The sequence below is a fragment of the Ostrinia furnacalis genome, unplaced genomic scaffold, assembly GCF_004193835.3.
Source record: "Ostrinia furnacalis isolate ACB-3 unplaced genomic scaffold, ASM419383v2 OfSCF2049, whole genome shotgun sequence".
In the NCBI taxonomy this organism is placed as follows: Eukaryota; Metazoa; Arthropoda; class Insecta; order Lepidoptera; family Crambidae; genus Ostrinia; species Ostrinia furnacalis.
This window is the reverse complement of record NW_021132288.1, coordinates 157,512-179,126: the sequence shown is the minus strand read 5'-3', so window position 1 is coordinate 179,126 and position 21,615 is coordinate 157,512. Positions and strand designations below refer to the sequence as shown.

At 36.0% G+C, this 21,615-nt stretch overlaps 1 protein-coding gene across 1 annotated transcript in view; it reads right to left on the bottom strand.

The window, feature by feature from the left end:
• Positions 1-92: 92 nt before the first annotated feature.
• LOC114354455 (uncharacterized) overlaps positions 93-21,615 on the bottom strand; it is a 103,782-nt gene continuing 82,259 nt past the window's right edge. Inside the window, exons 5-7 of the mRNA XM_028306845.1 lie at positions 5,724-5,843; positions 5,203-5,347; positions 93-670 (exon numbers count right to left, since the gene is read on the bottom strand). Of these exons, the coding sequence (XP_028162646.1) occupies positions 588-670; positions 5,203-5,347; positions 5,724-5,843 (348 nt within the window). The 3' untranslated portion in view covers positions 93-587. The remainder of the gene's footprint in view (positions 671-5,202; positions 5,348-5,723; positions 5,844-21,615) is intronic.

Below are 21,615 nucleotides of genomic sequence, written 5' to 3'. Positions count from 1 at the left end.
ATTGTACATTCAAACCGTAAAATAATTGAGAACCTACCTATATTAAACCTAATGTTATACATTTATATTTACCTTTCAATAGAAAGCAGGTTTTATCTTAAAACATTTATTTTTAAACTGTTTTACATTTAATGCAGAAAAAAAAAACAAATAACGGAACTCAATTACTCATAAATTGTGATCCATTACCGGTTTTTAATCAAAAGACTTCGTGGAACTCCGTTTATCAAAATGATAATAAAATCAATCCGTTCTTTTGATGTCGTTTCTCGATGGAGTTCCCGGAAGGAATTCATGGAAGGAAAAAAGTATTTTTTTAGGAATTTGTAGCTGACTCGTGCAACGCCGAATGTAATTTTGAGTTCAAATGTTTCAAAAATACATGTAATAATAAATACAATTCTGAACACACGATCGCCTCTGTTAAATATCTCCACTAACGTATCGCCCCGTGTTTGCCAGAGACTTAAGATGACCCGCATAAGGAATGTTCATTGCTAACATTAATCAGATGTTTTCGATTCCACTTCACCACGTAGAAAATGCTTTACATTAATTTATTGTAGCTACATAATTACATTAATGAGTTATCTAAACACAGTCGGAAGAAATGAAGTTACGATTAATAGCATCCTGAAGATTGTGGATGGAGATGAAACGGGCCCGGAATCTGAAAAAAAGAAACTGAGTTTTTATTTGTTACTTTAAACTGAAGAACATTTTAATTTAGTTTATTTTGGCATTACGGTTTTTATTGTTTTCTAAAATGTTTACACAAACAGTTGTTTGACGAAATTAAGCCTGCACGCCTCGCTCACCGGTGACAAATCGTACGAAAAATTAAGTTACGCTACATAACGCAAATTGAAATTTTCAGTACATATACACGCTGCCATTTATTTTAAAAACAATAAGGTCGAAATCACAACAACAATGACTGGCACGGTATTTGTTGTTGTGATCTCCAGGAATAGCGAATTATTTAAGACTAATAGAGCCGACACTGGCAATGAGGCGCGGAAGAAGAAGGAAAACAGGACATTTTGAGCTCAATTATTCTTTGCATTCTTTATAAATTTTGGCTATAAATTACACCATTTAGTATGCAAGTGTATATTTTCATTGGGACACAATTAAATGTATTATGTATTCTCATTTAGATGTACAGTAAACATAGTGTTACATTTATCCGGATACATTACACTAAATTCAATGCTATGCCAGGCTTTGTACATTTAGTGAATATTTCAATTTATTACGTGAGAATTACGAATTATTTAAATCCAAATATTCACTATTGAAGCACTCTCTCATTCAAATGAGATTTCGGTAGTACGAGTAAGTACTTGGATTTGGTTCCAACTTCCAAGCAATGTGTTTTATGTTTTTCTTGGTACCTACCTACTTACTCAAAACAAGACAATTAAAATTTATTTTATAAGACTTCTAAGGTCTCCAGAAATACCTAATAAACTTTTATCGTTACACAAGTAAAGGTGTTAGACATATAATTCTTGGCATGTGGCGAACTATTATCGATCACCCGACTAAATAACGCGCGCGATCAATCTCAGGTAGGTGACGGATTAGCTGCCTCACCCGGCTGGTCTAGGATATTATGCAATTTGGCCTTAGCAATATAACGCTATTGAACCCTCGGTAGAGCCTGTCAAACAGGACTATCGCATGATCGAAGGATATTAGTAGACTAAGGACGGTGATTATTGGACAATAACGAAGGCTATTTAGGTGTGTTTATACCCTCAATGGTAATTATTACCTCATAAGCAGTGGTAATTAATTTTGAATTTTCGTCGCCATATTATCAGTATTGCTTTAAGGTTTCAAATTGGTGGATGGCCACATCTTGTAACATTCATGGCTCTTTCTAAGTTTTACTCTTTAAAAGAGAGACAAGTAATTTTGTTTGTCAACAAAATTAACAGCAAAGTGTCATTATATCGACGTATTTTTTGCGTTTCCTCCTCAACGCAACCACGTAATGGTCCAGTGAAATTAGCGTGCCCCAAGTAAGGGTGCCTACCGCTCCCCGAGGAAATCAAACAACTCCCATTAAGGCTGAAACATTCGCTGCTAAGTCGTGGTTAGGATGCCTGAACTCGTTCGTTAATTCTGAAATATACGAAGAAGAACCTTGACACTCCATCCGAATGCTTATCTTGCACCCGTGGGACGTGAGTTTGAGTCCCAGAGGTTATCTCCAGGCCGCCGGTTGTGGCCTTGACCAATTAGGTATGTAACCTGGCTTTCATAGTTCGTTGAATAATGGTGTCTAAGTAGGTATTTTATGCAAAAATTTTCCAACATACTTATGTAAGTTTTATCTATAAAATAATATCATTTGAGTTTTAGTATAGAATATCTTAATTAACATTGGGTTATAATCATGCAAGGTTAAATGATCGTTAATCTTTCTTCTCTAATATTAATAGCACATCGAAATCAATCATACTATTTCGAAGTCATTAGCGGTTACATAATACACACGTAGGTAATACCTATCAGAAAGTGTGAGGGTAAAATCTATGAAACCACAAACTGCTTTAATGTTTATTTAGAGATATAGAGTTTTATAGAGCTTTCAGTTTTCGTTCCGGGACTGCTTTAAAAGTAAGTTAAAGCGGGGCGTTCTAAGGAGTAGTTTCAATCCAAAGTAAAGTGAGGTATTTCATAAATTAACGCGCTCTGTATCCAAGGTTTTCCTGTTTATAAGTACACACATAATATTTAAACTTGAACAGAAGTTTGTTAAGCTGCGCGATTAGATGTGACAAAGCTACGACTCTTGGCAACTTTCAAAGTCGCGTCACAGAGTGGAGGCATCGTGACACTAGCCTAGTTTTCATCGCGAGCTTAGGTACCCTAACACCTAAACAACGTATTAATCCAGCTCGAAAATTGAATTTTGAAGCGAGTGTAAAGTTACATTGAAGACTTGCGGACCCAGGCATGACTAGTTTTAAAACAAGGCGTAATTTACGGTCGACAGTCTAAGCGATGAAGTCTATTGTGAAATGTTAATGGTGTGTCGATGATTAATTAACGAAAATCCGCATTGTGGACGGATCTCAACCCAAGGATCGTCTTTTGTTTTGCTAATTGGCACTTAAAATATTGAATACCAACGTAAAGTAGCACTAGTTTAGGTAACTATGTCTATTTAATGAGATTAGATAAGGTTGACAAATTAGGTAACACTATTATGGGATTGGGCTAAAAGCAATGAAACCGAAATATATTTTTGAATCGAGAATCAAAAATATTCCTTTTGTGGAATTGATATTGGGGATAAATGGCCTGCTCTTTTCACAACATAAAATTCTTTTTTAGGTCAGTTGGCTTTCAAATAGTGTCAAATTTCATCTGCCTAACCAGTACATATGAGCTTTTGCTAAAAATAATATATCTACAAGCAACTATTATCATGTGGTCATGTGATTTAGGATTTAATACAATAGATTTAATTTAATACAATTAAAATTACAACTTGTGAAATATCATAAACAGGGATAAAGAAAAAAAAGGTCTGTCCATTTATAACAGTATGACATTTCCCGGATATTCATAAAGTTTAATATTCATAACAGGTGAAATTAATAAATATTATTACTTATAAAAATCTTGAGCATTGCTCGAAGCTCTTTTCAACTTGTAATCTTAACCGCAAAATGTAAATTATTATAGTAGGGGCTGAATACAAAAAGGCAACTGGGTACAATACAGTTCAGTTTTTGTTCCATCTCAAGACATAAAACACTTTTTATGTCAGTACTTTGAACGAAAAGAGTGAAAAATAATACGTACTGGATACAGAAGTTCCCAAGATAAGGTACTTAATTGTTTTTGACGAAATAAAATAAGCTTTGTTCCGCGGGAAAGTTTTTGGCAGTAAAAACAAGAAGCTCAATATTTCCTTTAACAAACAAGAGTATGTTGTTAAATTTTGACTTTATAGGACTTGTTTGGTTTTATATCAGAGCTGCTCACGCATAGAGCATCTTAAAGTGATGCTATTGTCATGTAATTCAAAGGTAAATTCAAAGGTTCTGTAACTTTATTTTGTGGTGCTTATATACCTACCTCAAAAGAGACACAAAGTCATACTAAAACCTCTTAGACCCGTACTATACCCAGGTTGTTAAATACAGGGAAATGACAAATAAGATGCCGTGAGGTGGGTAGATGAAATAATGCTTGTAAAAACGTCTAATTAGACTGTCAGTTTGTCGGAACAGACAGGTAAAAAGTCACTTTAATAGTACAAAAAATGTAAGCATTGTAACTTTAAAAGATCAAATCTCTTTATTATTCTCCAGTGACATCTTTGTGCTCGTTAGGGATTGTAGAGCGTAGTACCTAATACATATTTAACGATCTCGGAAAACTAATGAAAAGTTTCTGAGTTTCTTTTTTTTATTTCAGAGAGAATTGGTAATTTAATATGAGGTGGTCATCAATAAATCTGTTTAATCTGAACACTAACTTATTTTATTATTTCATTATTTAAATCTCGACATAGAGACTACTTTTCAGACACCTCCCCAAAGATTTTCATAACTCTCTCTCTTCATACTTTGCGACCTTCACCAGACCATAGTTTTTTTAATGCATAACAAGGCAGTTATTTGACCACAATCGCACCTGATGTTAAGTGGGATGCAGTCAGTTTCATCACCACGCCACTCTTGTAGCAGAGTTTTGGGCTGACTCTGTGTAGATTTGTTGTCGACACGACAAGAAGAAGATAGTTCCATCGAGTGGGATGTCTGCTGTCCGCTGCATTACCAAGTGTCTTTCGGTGCTTGGTCACCACGTGATAACCTTTCCGCTCTAAAAGCTATCAGAGAAGAGTCTGCGGCTTATAATAACAACTTGAGCGTGTTCATCTTCTAGGAAGACTGACTCACTCATCACGAAATCTCAGAAACTACAAGTGCCAGGAAATCTCAAATTTTGCATGGGGGTTCCTTTTAGAACGTATTCTCAACGGTGCTCACTAAGACGGGATTTTACGAAATTCAATTCCTAAGGAGGTGAAACGGGATCCACGCGCTCGAAGTCGCGGGCGGCCGCTAGTTGCATATAAAAAGTTCATACTTGATTAGAAGTTGAGCACGCTCAAACCAAAAATCTCAATTCAGAAACCGGGTATATATTATACACTAGTTCAAAAGTACTCACTGCTCTCGGGCAGGCGGTGTATGGAGTAGACGATGGCCTCGTGCACTTCGGGCGGGCTGGTGGGCGTGGTGGGCACCCTCTCTTCTTCCGCGCTCTTCTCGAGGCTCTGAAGGTATATGGTGTACATGTTCGCCGTGCACCGTATCTGTGTGAAAATAAATATTTATTAAAAGAAGAAAAAAAAAAAACAAATTGGCAGCCGCTTGGCCCAGACGTTTGTAAAAACTTTTTTCTTTAATGTGAGTAACTTTATTTGTTATCAATGCTATAGACAGACCATGCTGTAGGCGATCCCGTGTAGAAGTGCACTGAGTTACCACCAACAGCAAAAGGTCAATCGTAAGGCAAGCAACATCCACCCATAAAAAAATCAGTACCAATGATGACCACTCAGTCAAGAGTGTGAAGAAAAAAGATTCGATCAATCCTCACGTTAGGAATAGGTAACTAGTGGCGACTAGTGTGACAGTTCAACAATTTATGCATATTATTTTACTAATCTGTTCCTATAGATTCCTTACCTTAATTTTCCCCCGAATGAAGTGGTGTTTCTGGACTATGAACTGGATGGTGCTGTAGGCGGTCATGAGTCCGCCCGGCGTCTTGCCGTCCACTCTGTGCAGCACGTGTTGTGAGTGCGCCTGTGGACAAAAAAAACAATTATAGCATGTGCATACATACCCATAATTTGGCAATACTCGTAAAGTAGCTGTAACCAGTAACCAGGCCTAATTAAGCATCCAGAACCAGGTAAGACAGAAAAGTAACGCTAGACTACATTATAATTTAATAGGTACGAACGATACTTTAGCAACCATCTGCATCATGAGCTCTGCACAAAAATTAATTGTATATTGCTATTCAGGAAAAGGTAACCTGCGTATACAACATTTTATTTAAACTCTGGGAAGCGTCTAAAATTTTATGATACAGAAAGACACCGGGACATAAAGCTGAATAAAAGATTGTAAACAGAGTTCTAAGCTTGTTCTAGCTTAGACGGCGGTTCAACATATTTTATGAAAATGTAACAATGATGTATTTTTATTGTTTCATGCTGCAAGCAAAGACATCCTAAAACATCTTAATGTTACTTCTACACCACTTCTGGCAATGTTTGTATTTCCTTATCAATTTAAACGTAATTATTTTTGTATGAAAAAATGGAACTTAATCACAAGTAAATCATTTTTTCAATTTCATAACATTCTTACATTTTTTTTCAATTTTTACAGTCTTTATCGGTCGATTAGCTTTATAGCTATTTAAGACTAGCAGAAATACCTACTTCTGCTAAAGTAGGTATTTCGCGCTGTCAAAATCTGCGCGCGCATTACTTCGCCGAAGACAGCGCGCCAAAGAGCTCTCGCGGCTACACAGTATAAAAATACGCAGTTGGTTAGGTTAGGTTGACTTTCTTCCGTTCAAGCGTCACACTCACAGCACTTTCTAATACAAATCATATCCAAGTGATACAAATTAAAACAACTTTCAGAATTTTTGGGAATATATTTTAGAATCATATAAATATAAAATATAACTGCCAAAGTAAACACGGTTCAAAGAGGCGTGGCGTCACCCGACCATCCGGAAGTTCCGCGCCAGCCAAAATAATTTCAAGATTACGTCACCCGACCTATCGGTAGGTCCTCGGGAGCTTGAGCGATTGGAAAAACATTTTATGATCAGTTACTCGTAGTAGCGATTATTTAGAGCTTGGATAATAAATTATAGTTGTTGCAATTCACGAAACTTTGCACGTGGTTAATTAACTACATTAATCATTACACGCATCAATTTTGTTTAGTTTTTTTGTTTATTAACAAATAAAAATATCATACTAAAATTGCATACATATTTGTTTGTATTAGTCTGGGAGTTTTCTTTCCATAGTTTATGTATAACGTATGTACGGAGCTCTGTATCAAAAATCACTATGAGCATCACACGCGGTTACCTGCCGCAGGCAACCGCTCTGAGCACTCATGGGAGTTTATGCAGAGGTCGCTAGAGTTTGACTTTGATCTTTGTTTATAGTCATTACGAAGCAGATTTTGATGGGAAACTGCACTGTCTTGAATTCGAAAGGGTAATTTGACGGTGTTAGAATTCTAGGAATAAATGCAGAGCCTCCTCATTGAGATTGTGACATTTCATTTTGAGATTTCACTTGACATTGATTGTAATCTGACATGGAGTTTTCAAACACTTGTCAAATCAAAAGCAGTAAGTATCTAGTATTGATATCAACTTCGAAGCAAATGACTCCCAAAATAACTTTCTACCCTTTTTACACGTTTGTCATGAATTATAAAGTTAAGGAATTGTTAAGCAAAATTTCAAGTAGATTGAACCAAAGAATCACTTGGTCCCATACAAATTTTGCCCCCTTTTTTCACCCCCTTCATTTCATGACCCCATTTCGGAAAATTGGATGCCTACGTCATACAAAGAACATACCTTCCAACTTTCACGTCTATACGATATCCGTCAGTCATTTAGGATAAAGCATTTTTATTAGTTGTCCAATACTCTATCGTTCCAGGTATGTCATTGACAGGAGGGCGCTACTATCTTAATGGGTTATTTATTAGTCCCAACTTTATGCCACTTGACATTTCAGAATCCTTTGACTTTAGATACCTAAGCGATTTGATATTCGGAGTCTTTTAATGAAATCAAGTTCTAAAATAACTTGAGGTGTTGTATCCGATTAAAGCTTTTCATTGCAGGACAGTTAAATAGTTTTATTATTAGTTTCTTCTTTAAGTCTTGATTTGTCAAAGTAAAGGCTCCATGAGAGCAAAATTTAGCTTTATAATAGTTTTTAATTTTTTTCTTGAAATATTTGACGCCTTGTAATCTCTCGTTAATATAGGACCACACAAATAAAGAATGTTTGACTTCGGCTGTAATAATTATGCTCTTACATAATTATAAATAAACTAGCTTTCCGCCCGCCGCTTCGCCCGCGTTGAATTTTTCGGTTTTTATATAACCTATTACACTCAGATATAATGTGACTTTTTATTGGTGAAAGATTTTTTAAAATCGGTTCAGTAGATCCCGAGATTACTCCTTACAATAATTAACAGATANCTGTGGAGAGACTGGACATGCATCAACTGATTGCCCGCATAAAAGCAAAGGTATGAAGTGCTTTAAGTGCAACCAATTCGGCCATGTTGGATCGGCTTGCACTTCGACTGCGACGGCGAATCGGAAGACTTCGGAGGAGTTCGGTAAAACTCGGCAAGACGACCACAGACAAAAGAAGAGCGCTATGTTCGTGGCTGACATCACTCGAGACTGCGGCGCCTCCAGCGGTGAGCTATGGAACGAGCTACAAGACTACCAACATCATGACAAGAAGCGGACGATGTTCACTACGTCAAACTCCATAGAAGGCAGCGCCCCTAGCGGCTCCAGTACGAACGACGACGAACCAAAGATGGCGACATTTGTTTACGACGAGATGTCAACATTGTCAACCTCTCAGATCAACAAAACGGAGGAGAAAAAGCCGGTTATTGTGTTGACAATGAATGAAATACAGCAAAAAGCGTTAGTTGACTCCGGCAGCGACGTGAATATCATATCAGAGGACGTTTACATCGAGTTGGGAAAGCCCAAATGTGAGAAAGATGATTTGGTGCTATCTGGAATTGGACAAGGAACAGTGCGTTCGTTGGGAAAGTGTCTCCTAAACCTGTGCGTAGACGAACAATATTATTTAGACGTAATATTTCAATTTAAATTTCAATAGGTAGACAAAATTGATAATTCTTAATTATCAAAAATTTTAGCTTTCTCCAGTAACACTGATATTATTATACTGTGACTCATCAAAGTCATCATTGTCAAAAATATTGACAAATTGCGAACTGTCACGTGCATAAAACTGACACGCGTCCGACCTCCGTAAGCGCCACCGCGCGACTGATTGAGATTGTCCAAGCCGTCATGGGTGATTTTTTCCACATTTTTTAACATAGTAACTAAATAAGACGCAATATAAAAATTTCATCCGTTAAAAACCCTCAAGTTATTTCTGAACTTTAGTTTAGTAAAAGATTTAGAATCTCAAATCGCTTATTTTAAAAATAAAACCATAAATAGAAAACGAATAGAGGTAACTTTGGGAATTTATTCTATCGACCCAACTTCATCAAATCGTGTTTCCATCCGTTAATAGCCCTAGAAAATATCCTCAACTATGCCCAATAAAAATCTAAGCCTTTAAATTTTACTGTTTAGTACCTCAAAAATGAAAAATGAAAACCTCAGTTTCGCCATTTTCTCTGCTACCCGGCCTTAAGGCTGAGCTGCAATGCCAATAGTTTGATTTTGACCAAAGCGAATAGCATTACAAAGTCCGAATTACAATGGCTAAGAGCATAGTTTACCGATTCAAGTTGAGCTAACGTTATACTGAATTTCACCGCACCCGCTCGCATAACACGACCCCACACTGGCTTATTCATTGCATGCCGCTTGTGTTATGTTTCAGTAGAACTTGCTCTAACAGTAACTGCTGGTGTAATATGCCCATATTTTCACTCCACGTGGACCTTCAACTTGACGGGTTTAGAAGTTATAATTTGTTTCTAATTAGAATCTCGCCTAACAACCAAAGAAGACTGTAAAAGTCTCTCGAACAGTCAAGACATTGTATATAATATTGAATAATTAATTATGTAATATTGGAAATAATTATTTTCATGCGTATAGGTATTTATTTGTATTAAATTGTATATGTATCGTAGAAATAGAGCATAACTAATATTAATATACCGATGTAATATTTATTTGGAAACCTCAAATCCAATAATTTTTAACTTTTCCTAAGTAGGTATTTTATTTTTATTTCCAAAAAGAAAAAATTAATGGGTTTTGAGATAGATAATTCAATATTTCCTTAGAATAGGAGTATGATTTCTTAATACTGAAGATGTTAAGCGAATTAGGTTCACGATTGCGCCATTTCCAATTAAAATAAATTAGCCCATGAAGTCGATTTACAACAATCCTATTTAGCCTTAAATCCAACAGCTCAGTGAAAGGTCACGAACGAGCAAAAACAGTATTTAACTACAAAACTAGAAAACCATTATTCGTTATCTGAACCAGCAATTAAGCTTAGTCCAGAGTAACAGAGTTCGCTTGAGAAGCACTTCTTGTTCAGCCGACGAATTGTATTCTGTCGACTTCTCAAGAGTAATTATTGAAATTCTGATTAGTAAGTCGTGGATGGTGTAGTTGTTTCCGAAATATTTGTCTATTAATTATTTGCTTAGAATGTTTATTGGATTTCCAATAGTCTAGTGACTGGAACTTGTTTATTGAACTGTAAGTGATATTCTACGAGTATTCTTAGCAAGTTAGTCATATTGTTATAGACATAACTTAATTAAAATGTTACAGCTATAGTTATGTGATCATATAAAATTGAAAATATTCACATAAAAGGAAAAAGAAAGTGTGAATGGTTTCGTCGTTTGTAATAACGTTGGAGTGTGTGAAAACATTTCATAATAATCTGTCTAGTTCGAAAGCAGTAGAAAGAAATTTCTTTTCTTCTTTGTTGGCAATGTTGAAGTAATGTAATGTTAGTATTATCATAATGTTTGATATGTGTCAGTGGTACAAAATCAGACTAGCTTTGTAAAAACTGGTTTGATTAAATGGTTTAGTTATACATACATAATTATAATTATAATCTTTTATTTTTCTATACATTGATTATGAAAAAAAATGTGTAGTACCAAAGTCTATTTTTTCTGGCTCTTTCTAGGTAATAATTCTTTCTTGTGTAGGTATTAGAACATACACCAGTAGCATCGCAGTAGAGAAGTCACGATACTGGCCGACATCCGAGAAACGATGGGTCGAACCCGCTGCGCCGTTCAAGTTTGTGGTGGACGCACTCATAACACAAGTATTTTTAACTTAGAACGAGGGGTTAATGGGACCATACTAATAGTACGGGACGATTCAAATTACTAGTATCTTTTTAAAAAGAAAAGCAAAAAGATGAGGAACGATTTAAAGCTCCTCCACACAGCCGTTTTCGCACTACCCCCCAGTCCTCGCATGTTAGGAGTCGGCGATTCATGTTTGACAATCAACGATGAGGACTAGTATAATTTGTTCTTCAGCTTTCCGACGTTTCTGAGAAATAAGATTTCTTAGCAATGAACCGTTCTGGGAAACATACTGTAAGTCAGAAATAAGTAAGTATTGTCGGAAATTAGCTTTAAGAATACTACGATCACAGAACTTTATTGTTACTTGGAAGGGGTCAGGGAGAAACAGCTTTTGTGACCTAATGAACAAACTGAGACGTTTCTAAGTAAGGATAAGATCATAATGGAATAGCGTTATTTATGAAGAAATAAATAAAAAAGCTTATTTTATTGATGATTGATGTTTATTGTTGATGTAACTAGATTTTTTTAATGACTTCACATTTGAAAACAAAATATAAATATGTGACAAAAGTTGTTCTTCCCCCTTGTAGTAAACACCTAAGGCTGAGTTGCACCACTTAACTTTGACCGTAACTATAACGATAGCCGGTGTTTTTTGTATGGAGTTTGTCAGATTTTTGACGTTTGTCAAAGTTTAAAGTATGATTGGTGCAACCCAGCCTAAGCGTATCGTTTAACAAGTCCGTGGAGAATTTTTTAAATAAAAAAAATTGAACAAAACGAAGTAAAGATAGTTGATTAACTGATTCTGACGAGTCTCACCGTTATTTAATTTTGACTTTGCAATAGCAAAACCCGTAAATCTATATATATATAAAAGAAAGTCGTGTTAGTTACTTCGCTTATAACTCAAGAACGGCGGAACCGATTTAGCTGAAAATTGGCAGGGCATTGGTAGTTTAGAGCCAGGAGAAGGACATAGGATACTTTTTATCCCGTTCGAAATTAAAAAAAAGTCTGCTTATTTATTGCCATTAAGGCGAAACAAAGTTCGCCGGGTCAGCTAGTGTAAAATAAATCTATATCGTGTTAGATAAATGTAAAAGCTATGTAACTGTAAAGATTGATCAAACTTGTCTAGTAGTTAATGCGTGATAGAATTACAAACAGCTATTCATTTACAAACTTTCGCTTTTACTTATTTACTTACCTAACAATATTTTTAAGAAAACATGAATAGGGTAAACCGTATAGCTATTGCCCACTTAATGATTTCAAACACATTGAGATGAAAAATTAAAGAATGTATTATAATAATCGACCATTTATGACTTTTAAGTACTTAGGTAGCTTTCTTTGGATTGACATTTTCTAATACCTGTGGGATATTCTTGAGTGGATTTGAGAAGTACTTGTCTCTCAAACTGAAGTTGGACGTAGACACTGGACCGAGTTTAAAAATAGGACCAGCGACGACTATAACTTGTAAAAGTTTTCGGAAGGGTCTTGCTTTAGACTAGGATATTATGGCCTTATTAAAACTTACCTCGAGCAAAAATATCTAGTGCTAAGCGAATAGTACGAACTATCGTAATGACTTAGGCTGTGTTGCACCACCTAACTTTGACCGTAACTATAACGATAACCGGTGGTTTTTGTATAGAGTTTGACAGATATTTGATGTTTGCTAAAGCAAAGTACCATGGTGCAAGTGCTTGGACGAATAAACCACTGGACGCGTAACGAGTGACGTTTTCGTCTTTACCCCGCTAGCACTTACCATGGCTAAATTAGCCATGGTAAATGTTGTCAGGTTGTCACTTTGTCAGTATGACGCCAGCTCTCGAAGAGTAAAAATATCACGAAAAATGGGTAAATGCGCCGTACTTTATTGCAAAAATTATTCCTGTCACACAAGAAATGTTTCTTATCACGCGTAATAGGCCAGTAGAATTAAACACAAAAATTGATTAAATCGGAAATAATTCCTACAAAAGATCTTTTTGCTTTAATGGCTTCATTGGTTGCCCATTAAGACTCTCCTAAGTTTTCGACTTCGACGGAGTTGTGCTGAAGTGGTGGGGGCCCCCGAAAGGGGCGTTTTTTCGGCTTTCCGGTTACACCGCGTAAAGGACTTACCCTATCGAAAAGTGGTCTTCATGACGGTTAAAGAGCACTTAATCCTGCATTAAATAAGACCAAATTCATATGTTTTGGACAAACCGTTCTCGCGCTAAAGTTCGGCAAAGTAGAAAATATACGTATAATTAATGACCCTCTCCACGTCCAATGGCTTGTTACCCACATGCTTCCAAGCCTTGTAAAGGGTCGCCTTAACCAGTGTAACCCTAACAAGGCTCACGAGTTTGATTCGCTTATCCTTGTTCGTCCCAGCCGTTCCTTAACTGCGGTTGCTGCACCTCTTCCTGGCACTCTCCTGAACGACTCTGTGTTACCTAATGTGGCTGCCCCTCTTCCTTGTAATATACTAACTAAATATTACGTTTAGACTGAATATTCATAAACCTAACACAATTTTCAATAACTATGTAGGTATATGGAAGATGTCATGTTTAGCATATAATATTTATCTGCATTGAAGTGAAACTTGCTGGAGGATTTAAGAAATGAATATGCAAATTCACAAATATTTGTGATTTGGAGCAAAAATGCCTAGGCTTATCAGGCAAGACTGTCTCTCGGTTAAGGTTCGGCCAAACCAAGACGATCACACGCGATCAGCCGGCGTGCAGCGATGGCGATCAATGCATTTAAGTCTGGTCGCCATCGCTGCACGCCGGCTGATCGCGTATGATCGCATTGGTTTGGCCGAACCTTTAATAAGTTAAAGATTTTAGGAAAAAAACGGTACATAAGAGAAAGGGCTAAATTAACGTAGAGTCGACCATATTATACCAGCCTATATGTAATTTAGTAAATTTTTACTGCAGAATGGCATCTGTTTTAACTTCATAAGATGCTACAGTATTTATTTTTTATATTGTATGTTCAAAAGTTATTTTTATAATTTTAAATACGAGTAAGTAACTTTATTGTTAGCCTCTGGGTATTATTGTAAAATAATACAGTTAATTCTGGGTAACATCATACCTTTACCACAATTTAATCTAAAAAGGTTGAAATACAGTCGCACAGATCTTCATCTGGGAAATGTGGGTAACCAAAAGCCACCACGCTAACGTATATTATTTCGCCGTAACGACGTTTACTGTAATGTAATTTCACATTAAGTACAATAAAATGAAGATTCTATTTTACCCTTTAAAGCACATTTATCTAGATAAACATATTACAATTTAGAAAAACATAATAAACAGAAATCATTAGTCAGTGAAAGCACCTGTCAAGATAAAAGCTAACTTAATAAGTTAGTACATTAGACTGTGACTTAACCAATTAGATTTAAAAGCATTCACAAAGTTTAGAACCAAATTAACAAACAATCAGTTTATGAGTGACAATATTCGTATTAGACGCGTCTGTGTAATGCCCATAGCTTTGTATTACATACCTATCACAACAATCTACCCCGAATTTCAATTACAGTTATGGATTAACCTAATCTCCGTTGACTGGAGGCTTAATGCGGGTTTGTTGAAAGTGAGTACAAAGTGACTTTATGATAATGAACATAATTAAGTGTAAAATTAAATGTATCCTGGATAAACTTGTTTCACCCGCAGTCGCTCGGGTGGAATGCGGACGAACAGAAAGATTATGTTGCACATCATTTTAGGAGCTACATGCTTTGAATTTTAAGGCTTTATCAGAGACTCTAAATTTAAAATGTTTGAATAATATTGCATAGCTCCAACAATATTCAAAAGCTTGCAGAGCTAGTGCAACAGAACACATCTCTTCTACGCGGCTACGTGATCTCTCTATTTGCGCCATTCGATTTTCGCTACGGTCTTCATAGCTCGATAGCTCGTATAATCTCGCCAATCCATCCGTATCCGTGATGAGTGTGCCACGTCGGATCGTTTGTTCTCATTGGTAGGAGCTATCGAAGCAATAATGGAAATAAAGTAATACTGGGGCGCACGGCAAAAATTCGCTGACAGCTTACCGAAGGGTGTAGTTCTGTACTTATAATAAGCTTTTGCTTATTAGGTCTGACACGTATCATTTATCACTCTGAATACAATGTTGCTGTAGACGTGGTTTTTGGGGTTCCGCAAAATAGAAGTTTGACTTTCTGTCTCTTTTTCACATGAATATCATTTGATGTTTATCTTTAAAATTTCGCGCAAAATGTAGTTTATCTTATCTCTCCGGTTGTTTCCAAAAAAAACGTAGGGACAGACAATATAATAATATTTTCAGAATTTCAATAAAAAGTTATACAAATTAATATAATGTATTACTTACTAAGATTCTATAGAAACGGCTTTGCATTAACACGATTTTTAATTACTAACACGCTGTGTGAATCCATCAGACACTTTAATTAAAGAAGGTTAAGATTAGCATTTCAGTAAAAATTAATTCTCATTACTACATTCATTTAACAAGATTTGCATGAAAAAGTTATTCTCAGTTTATATTTCAAACTAGCTGACCCGGCGAACTTCGTACCGCCTTAGCGTAGAGATTTTCTTAATATTTTTTTCCGTAAGAACCATCCTTGGACTTCCACAAACATTTAAAAAAAAGAATTATCGAAATCGGTTCAGCCGTTCACACGTGATGCCGTGACAACGCGAAACGGGTTTCATTTTTATATATATAGATAAAAAGCTATCACAGAATAAAAGCTCTCCAAAAGCTTAAATTGTGACGGAAGAACAATTTAGCGGAACTACATATTAAAAACAATTTTCTCTATTAATGGTGGTTGTTGCGGTAGAAAGAAGTATGTAATAGCTTGTACCGTGTAATTTCTTTAATGAGCCATATCGTGAGCAAAAGGAGTTTCCTCATAATTGGCAACATATAAATTTCCCAGGAAAAAGGCAACTTCATGGTTTTGAAAGCATGTCACATGTTTTTTCCTACTCACATTGCTTCTAAGACGGAACAACAAGTTAAAAACAATGGCATTTTATGCCTTATTTCTTATATGATTTTTCAACCTACCTAAATTTAATGACATACGAGTATGTTCCACATCACATTAATAAGGTAACATGAAAACATAATGTACAATGATTATTACTTATTAACCCATCTCACACAAGTAACTAAATCTTCGCCGCTAATCTTCATTTAGGTTCTGAATTTCTCACAAAATTGCCCGTTCCCAGCTTTGATAAACACAATAAAAAATTACCATATCTCACTCAACTGGATTAACATCATTATTCACAAGGTAAGTCGAATTAATTGGCTCTAGAGGAAAACGTAATTTAATTTCATACAGTGGCGGGCTTAAAAAATTTTTCATTAGCATAACACTGTATGATAGGTAGTAGGTAGGTACTTACTGCTCTATTGTCTTATCTAAATCATTAATATGTACCGCAATAATGTAGGTATATGAAAAACTTTGCAGAACTGGAAAACCTTTTTGTTAGGAAAATTCTACCTACATGTTTTCAACTCAACGACATAGACTGAGTTCATTACTTAACTTTTGCCAACGAGCCTCTTTTTGTATAAAAAGCTTTTTATTTATAGTGTCAAGGACTTATCCGTTTGTTGATACACCTATCCACGTGTACCTACTTGTAAGATTGAGATCAATCTTACATAACAACTAGGGTACGACCTCTTTTTCAAACTCTCCTTGAATCGGTACGACATTATTTATTGGCACAATTTATTCTGTCTACTCTTGCTATTATAGACCGACGGATCGGTTATTACTTACACCTTTTAACGTACTCCTACACAAGTTATGTACCTAATGTAGCAATAAATGAAACTACTATTTTGATAACATTGATAAGACAATACATGAAACCATTATTTTCCAGTGTTATGTGATTTTATAGTGGATTCCTCTAAGCATGTGTTGGACTGCACAGTGAATAAATCCTTGAAGATATTCTCGAATCGACTCGAGGATTTTATTAGAGTAGTAAAGTTTGGGCCAACTTAATTAAACACAAAATCACGAACAGAGCAATAGTTTGCGCAGATTTAAAAATATTGTGTTTCATCATCATCATCATCATCATTTCAGCCACAGGACGTCCACTGCTGAACATAGGCCTCCCCCAATGTTTTCCATGTTGATCGATTGGTAGCGGCCTGCGTCCAGCGCTTCCCTGCTACCTTTACGATGTCGTCGGTCCACCTTGTAGGTGGACGTCCCACGCTGCGTTTTCCGGTACGCGGCCTCCATTCCAGAACCTTTCTGCCCCATCGGCCGTCAGTTCTGCGTACTATGTGCCCTGCCCATTGCCACTTCAGCTTGCTAATCCTTTGCTATTGCTAAAAATATTGTGTTTATTTACTTCAATTACGTTGATTGATATGAACCAATAAGTATCTCACAAATATTCGTATACCGCGAGATTTAACGACGTTATGGTTGCCCGGGTTTTGGGTGCTACAGTATTTTTGTTCATCTGTTCGGATAACGTCACGTTAGACTTGGTATTCCGCTATCATCGCCGCCCAAACAAACAGCATTTCCATATATCTGGTCGCGGGGAATTCCAATTGCACACGAACGGGGCCGGCAGATTATGCGCGCCAAACTGCTAATGGATTAAAACTGCGGGTAGTTCGAGCCAAGTGGAAGTCAGTGGCTTAGTAGATCCGATAATATACGTTCGCGATGCTGACACAGTTTTAATGCCGTTGTAAGTACTGAAGTTGGAAAACATTGACTCAAGTTTTGCACGACACGCTTTGTGATTGTTACAGACTTTTTAGACGCGCCTCCAGATTTCGGATCTTTTAGATCACAACTTCTGGCTTCTAGACATATGTAAGATCATGTTTCTAATTTATTAAAGAAGCTGAATCAGCCTAATTGGTAGTAGCTCGGTGTTTGTAGGAGGATTCTAGGAGTACACATTAAGCCGGTCGATTAGTTTAAGCGACGTCAGACGTCTACGGGGCTCAAAACGCCTGACGCCAGGCTTATGAACTCAGTGGTAACAGCCCACTTGAGAGATGAAACAAAAGTGTATTTTGATAATATCAGTCAACTCAGAAATTGATGATATGCAATATTGGCAGTGTAACATAAAATTATAAATATTAATTTTATATGATGACTGAAACGTACTGGTAGTATATTCTTCGTTTGTTTTAGATGCTTTTTAGCTTGCTTTTATTACTGAAATATATTTAAAGTTTCTGTAACAAAGCGGTTACACAAACCATCATATCCCCTTGTTCCCTTGTATGTCCCTTGTGATATTGTGCCCGCTCTATGTTTTGAGTCGAATTACATCCGACCAATCCGACCAAATTATCGAAGAATTTGACTTAGCTTCAACAAAATGTCAGATTAGTTTTTGTGAATGTAAACTGAATGTTATCGTAAATTATTAGAGAAAGATATTAGAATACCTACAAAGTAATCTTTAGACTTTGCATAATATTTCGCCGTCTTTGTGGCCCTTTTCAGATTTCAGGCCTATCTATTTTACATCATACGAGTATCATGGATTACGAGTAGGTAACATTGTAGTGGAAAATGTTAAAGCTTAATCTTAGGTTTATTATTCTCTTCGTGAATAATATACAACAACGTTGCTTATTTAAATTGATGTTCGCGGACTTTGTAAAACTCAGCACATGAAAATGAGTTACTCGAAGTAAAAAATGCCGTAGCTTTTTCCGGTGATTTCACAATGAATGAATTATAAGAAATTTCATCCACGTGAAAGTTATAAAGTTTGAGTTTAATATAAAAATTACGGTGGACGCATAATATATTCACGTTAAGAACATTTTTCATGAAGCCCCACGGGATCCACAAACCTGGATAATGCAAAGCAGGCAAAGTGGAGTCACGCGTTAGTTTTTAGGGGCCATATATCATTACGTAAACATAACATTTTCGAGGCTATATACATAATTACGATGTAAATACGCCTGGCCACATGGTATTAAGTTTCTGGCATGAATAGAAAAAGATGGCGGACAATGCCTGGGTTTAGACACAATGACAATACATTGTTATTGAGGCTTTTAATATTGCCTAAAGGTTCGGCGCTGCGTGTCGTTTTCATACAATAATTGTCACCATTAGTTAAACCACCTGTTTATAGTGATTTCTGCAAATCTCAAAAAAATATGATCACTGTTTTCAATGATTACAAAGCCAAGTGGATTTTCGTGACTAGCTTTGAATGTTCATAATAAATGTCAACTATCCAATTTGACACTGTGAATATAAGCGTAAGGTAACAGCGAGGGTTGTGAGACGACGTGCTACCAGATTGTAATTATTCTGTACAACACAGGCTAAAAGGCAGCCATGCGGTGCGAACGTGGTTATTCTGCTGAAGTAGGTTTACATGGGACCAACTGTGGAATGAACAATTTACTAACACTACAGTGACACAAATATGATTGAATTTCGTAGGCCTCAATATTATTTCCTGCTGTTTTGTTAGCTTTAGTGGTTATTGAGCTTTGTCCATATAGGAAAAATGATTATTTCGCTTTCAAATTAACATGTAGCTGGCTAATGGCTAAAACACTAATTTCCCTAGTTGTATATGTTTATTAATATTTTTTCGAGCCACGCGATAATAGACAAATATTTTCATTGCTGAAGTTGCTTTTCAGCAAATTCAAACTCACAGCTATTAAATTATGGTTCTGACAGGATATTAACCTCTATAAACCTATATCTATATATATACTATATATACCTTCCATCATCAGCTCATCAACATAAGATGATGATTTACAGACTCAAATACTTAAATAACTTAAGAAAAAGTACAAAAACAATATTTATAGTGCCTCGCGTTCGCACTTTCAGCCACCCTAAAAGCTGTCTGGCAAGGCGAAGGAACCATCAGAAGTGTCTGGCTGATGAGGAAACTTCATCAAATGATAGTTCAAATATTTTATGTAAATATCAGCTTTTATAGTATGACGTAAGTAGGACTACATTTTCATGAACTTTAAGGTGTCTGGCTAAGGGCTGCCACCATGGTAGGTGTCTGTCAATTAATGACGTCATTTCTAATAACATTTTGAAGGAAATATCAAAAAATCAGCCTTTATACTTTGACGTAATTAAGTTGGTATTTTACACACCTTTAGTACCGTCTGTCTGCCAAAGCCACCATGACCCAAACTTCATGTTTGGCCATGTTTCTTAGCTATGTTGGGAGCATGCGCTGACAAACTTTCAGCCTTTATAAAATAACGTAGGTCTGGCGTTCACTAGCTCTTAGTCTAGGCTTCTGAATCATCTTTACGAACTCCTACACAATCTTTGTGATACCACCTAAAGCAGTCCTTTATGGTCGCATATCTGCTACTTTGTCTTCGAGACAGGCATGATAATACCAACTTTTTTTCTCCTTTCCTTTGGATTTATACATACGGCTTTTTTTTCTTATTTTTTATTGGTTTTGTATTTTGTTTGTTTTTTTTACAGGTTTTGTTATGTTTTTTGACACTGTTTTCTTTTTATTTTCTGTGTTATTAGTAACATTCTTATTAAATAAATATTTTGTTACTCTTTGACTCATTTAGTTTAATGAATTTGTCCGTAATCAGGTGTTGACATAAGTATCTAATATGGCCTACCATGCTGAAATAAGGCCTAGGCCTTATTAGATATCTCGCTCTTGTTGTCTTTAAAAATTTACAAATAATGCATCTATAGCCAGTAGTACAAATTAAGGTAATTATTAGCTAGTAAGAAATATTTAGAAACGATTACTAAGAAAAGCTTAATCTAAAACAGCATCATTTTACCAAAAACTTAAGTTGAAATCGCCGGATTTTTATAAGGGAGCACGAAATCACCCACCACCTTAGAAGAACGCGTGCCAATTGGTGCTGGGATCGTGGATCGGGACGCTTTTGCTCTCTACTGGGTTATAGGGCATATGAGTACGTGTCCTTGAAGTATTATCCCAGTCAGATTTATTTATCTGTGTTTTCTGATGTATAGGCCTTATTAGAACGTAGGCCTTATTTGTATCAAGTACCTTATATGTTTATTAATATTTTTTCGAGGCACGTGATAATAGACAAATATTTTCATTGCTGAAGTCGCTTTTCAGCAAATTCAAACTCACAGATATTAAATTTCTTAACAGGTTCTGACAGGATATTAACCTCTATAAATCTTTGTGCTTAACGTTTTACCGTACAGTGAGTAAGCCTATCATATCAGTCTTTGTTTTAATATGTATGTACTTAGATTAATCTGATATCTAGTACTCAAAGTCCTAAGGGTATTTCATTACAGACTCTATGTTTGTTTATTACTACTTGATACATATTTAATATGAAACGTGCTTGTTTCCTGTAGTAGGCATATGTATCCCTATTTACTGTAATGTCTTAAACCTATTTGTATTGCCGT